The sequence below is a fragment of the Hipposideros armiger genome, unplaced genomic scaffold (assembly GCF_001890085.2).
Source record: "Hipposideros armiger isolate ML-2016 unplaced genomic scaffold, ASM189008v1 scaffold_969, whole genome shotgun sequence".
Taxonomy (NCBI): Eukaryota; Metazoa; Chordata; class Mammalia; order Chiroptera; family Hipposideridae; genus Hipposideros; species Hipposideros armiger.
The window spans coordinates 80,819-84,495 of record NW_017732319.1 but is presented as its reverse complement, the minus strand read 5'-3'; the positions used below and the strand labels follow the sequence as shown (position 1 = coordinate 84,495).

Sequence of the window (3,677 nt, the reverse complement as noted above, 5' to 3'; positions counted from 1 at the left end):
CCTGAGCTGCTGGGTTCTACAGCCATAGCCAAAATGATCTCGAGCCACGGTGCCCCTGGTGTTCCCAAGCCGCAAAGGAGGCTCCAGCTCTGGATAGATTCACTCGCTGAGTCTCTGTTTAATAACATAAGGGGTGGCATCCGCTTGCTATCCTATGCCAATATGAATGGCACCCCACCCATCAGTGTGACAAGGGAAACGCTGGAATGGAGCCAGGGAACAAAAGAAAAGAAATGTGAATTCTTACCAAGGCAGTTGATACCATTTTGAAAGGGTAGAAGATGATGAAGGGGGAAAAACAGGCAACGAGTCGCTGCCCTGCAGTAAAAACATTGGATCCTTCCCTGAATGAGTCAGGGTGAGCATTTTGTTTTGAAATTGAATTTGTTTTCTTTTTTTTTTTTTTTCCTGAGCTGTAGGATGGTTATACACTCAACTAGTCAAAGGGACTGCTGTAAATAACAGGATTTATTTTTGAGGCGTTGGATCCAATAAGAACCTTAACTTTCTCTCCCAAGGTTATTTATAGCTCGAAAATGTGTTTTGTTTTGTTTTGTTTCCATTTCATGTGATTTTGAGAATTGACTGATACATCTTCCTTATGCGTATGCTTGAGATGGGTTGGATTACTGGAAAGCAGAGAGGAGCACTCTAAGAAAGCCCTTCTAAGATGCTGAGAGTCAACAAAGAACTAATACACGTTTCCAGCTGATGCAGGGATCACGTCTCCCACTGTCTGTCATTCTTCCGTATGGGGATTCCATAGGACCTCTGGTGCCTCTAAATCCACCCCTAACAAGCTATGCTAAACAGGGGCGCATTATGCTCTTGTCTACCAATAGGTGGCATCAGAATCCCTCTAGCTTTCCTTCATTGCATTTTTTTTTTTTTTAAACCAAAGGCAGAGAGCATTTTCTTTCTGGGATTTTACATTTTACCATGGGTGAAGTTTTAAAGGACACTAAATCACCCCTGTTATTTCAGAGCCGAGTATCCCATTTATCTCTTAATTAGGCCTCTCAGTCACCCTTCTAAGCCTCAGTTTCCTCACTGTGAAAAGAAGGTATTTTGAGTTGAACACCATCTCTGGCATTCTGATTTTCAGCTACTTATAATGTGATAAAACTCATTAAGACTCCATTCCTTTGGGTTTAAGAAATGTTTGCATGCAAATATCACTCCATTGCAGAGACTGCTGTTTGCCTAGCCTATATATTCATTTTTGTTTGTTTCCTTACTAAGAAAAGCACAATTCTGTGGAATGTTTCAATGTGCTCAGCCACAAACCCACATTTCCCAGGCTTTAATCCAGATGGGGTAGTCATGTGGCAAAGATCTAGATAGCCCTGCGCTATCTGACATAGTAGCTGCTAGACACATGGAGCTACTTAAATTTAAATTTATTGAAATTAAATAAAATTAAAAATTCATTTCCTCAGTCACACTAGTCACATTTTAAATGCTAATAGTCACAAGTGGATAGTAGCTCCCATCTTGGATAGCTCAGATACAGAACATTTCCATCAACGCAGAAAGCTCTGCTGTACGTGCTGGCCATTAAGATGTCAGTGGAATTTGCAGGCAGTTTCCATGATAGCCTTCAGAGAGAGGGAGATACTGACTCAGCTAAAATTTACCTTTACCTCCTTAACCCCTCCCTTCTTTCTATCTAAAGGTGAAGGTGGGTAAGCCATCATGTGACTATGAAGCAGCAAACATGTGCCCAGGCAGGCTAAACAGAAAGATAACAGGAACCTGGGTCTTGGCTATTATGAAGGCAGCTATGTTATAATCAATTTTATTATGAGAAAAATAAAGTCAGTTGATGCAAGCCACTATTTCCAGCTTTTTGTTACTAATAGCCAAATATTACTTCTAACTGGTCTACTCTTGGAAAGTTACCTGGAAATTTTTCTATTAATGGCTTTGGACAAACAAGTTTCTTTCCAGTTTCCTCTCCTTTGAACGGAGCTGAGGACAAGATCCTGGGTTAAAAAAAAAAATCCTGGGTAAAAGAAACAAAACAATGTATATACCCACAATGAGATAATTATTAATCATTCATTTCCATATGCCAGATGAGCCAAAGGAAGGAAGATGGGTGTTAATGTTACCCAAAATAATTATTTTCTATCTTATAGTTTGGCTAAAGAGCAGCTTTGCATTTTCCTAGAGAAGAGGTTCGTGGGTGTGGAGAGAAACAGAAAATAGTAATTCTCTATGTGCTGGAGACNGTGTAACGGGGGGAGGTGGTCGGACTTCCCTCCCCGCCTCGTCCTCTGATGCCAGTTTAGCAACAGCGGCTGGAAAAGATGCTGGGAGGAGAGTTTGGTCTCTCCGGAAACCCTGACTCCATTCTTGGTGATGGGGGCTGGGAAAAGGTGAAAATGTTGGGGGGAGCAGCTCGGCGCTCAGTTAACTCCGAGAGTAAAGTGGAAGGTACCGGGGAAAGAGGGGGAGCGGAGAGGAGCCAGGAAGGAAGGAAGAGGAGGGGAGGCGAGCGGGTGGCGGGGAGATGGCAGCTTCTCAGAAAGATTTCCACCTTCTGACGAAACCCATGCGCCCAGCAACCCGCGAGATACTAGTTCGGAAACCTCCGCGCGAGCGCCCCCTGGGGGGTTCCGGCGGACGCGAGCATTGCCCCGGGAACGCGAGGCCCCGGCCCCGCCCCGGACTGGGCGGGTGGTGCGCTCGGGGGGTCCTGCCGCGTCAGCATCCAGGTTTCCTGCTCAGCTCTGTCGCTCACCCCAGAGCCCTGGGGACATTTCAGTTCTCCCAAGAACGTGGCCCTTGATCTCCACTTCAGGGTAAAGCGGTCATATCTGCGAGGGAGTGGGACTGGTACCTCTTTGCACATATTCAAGGAAACTTCTTGGATGAATGCTCAACTCCCACCAAAAATGGAGAAGATATTGCTCACCTGCGTGTCTTCAGTGGCCACAATAGTGCCTGGCACATGGTAGGAGCCCAGTAGTTATGTTTTAGTGGGGAAATGCATGAATAAATGCATGGACAGCCAGCCTTTCTGATCGTCCCATAATGTCTTCCTGAATCCACCTACCTCACAAAGTGAGATAAAGAAATGCTCAGGGAGTGTCTGTGTTTAACAATAGATATAAACATGCTGCCTAATGTAAGGGGTAACCACTGTCTCATATTATGAAGCACTTTAGAAAGAAAGTGTGGCTTTCCTGTTCCAAACTCATTCCAAGTCAACTTCAGACAAATGAGCAATGGAGGAACATATTGTGTCTGATGGTTTCTGCAACAGAAGATAAACTGGACAACTATGTTCTCTCAGCACATAGGTTTTTCAGAATCACAAATTGGACTTCAGAATCCATAAGGTTCAGAAAAGACACTTCTCTGACATTGAGATGACATGGAAGATGTTACAAGCTAATAAAGGTAGGGATACAGGGAGATAGGAGTGTCTTCTACTCCATCCTCTTAAGGCACTTTCTAACAAGATTCTTCATGGAAAGAGGTTATCAGCCAAGAGCTCTTAATTTCAAAGCCAGAGAAAGAGAAACAGTGGGATGAGGAACAGGTGTCCCACTAATAGCTCTATAGGACCAATTGGGAAGATCTTGGAGAGGCAGAAGAAAAGCCTTCAGGAAGAAAAAATAAATGACATTTTTCTTCCTTCAGTTCACCTCTCAAGACCTTCTGAAGTA

At 44.1% G+C, this 3,677-nt stretch overlaps 1 protein-coding gene and 1 pseudogene across 1 annotated transcript in view; one reads left to right on the top strand and one right to left on the bottom strand.

The window, feature by feature from the left end:
- Positions 1-132, bottom strand: part of CPNE4 (copine 4) — a 490,556-nt gene extending 490,424 nt beyond the window's left edge. The window contains exon 1 of the mRNA XM_019630989.1: positions 1-132. Within this exon, the coding sequence (XP_019486534.1) occupies positions 1-128 (128 nt within the window). The 5' untranslated portion in view covers positions 129-132.
- Positions 133-2,515: 2,383 nt separating this feature from the next.
- The window catches only part of LOC109375555 (dihydrofolate reductase-like), a 9,545-nt pseudogene continuing 8,383 nt past the window's right edge, over positions 2,516-3,677 (top strand).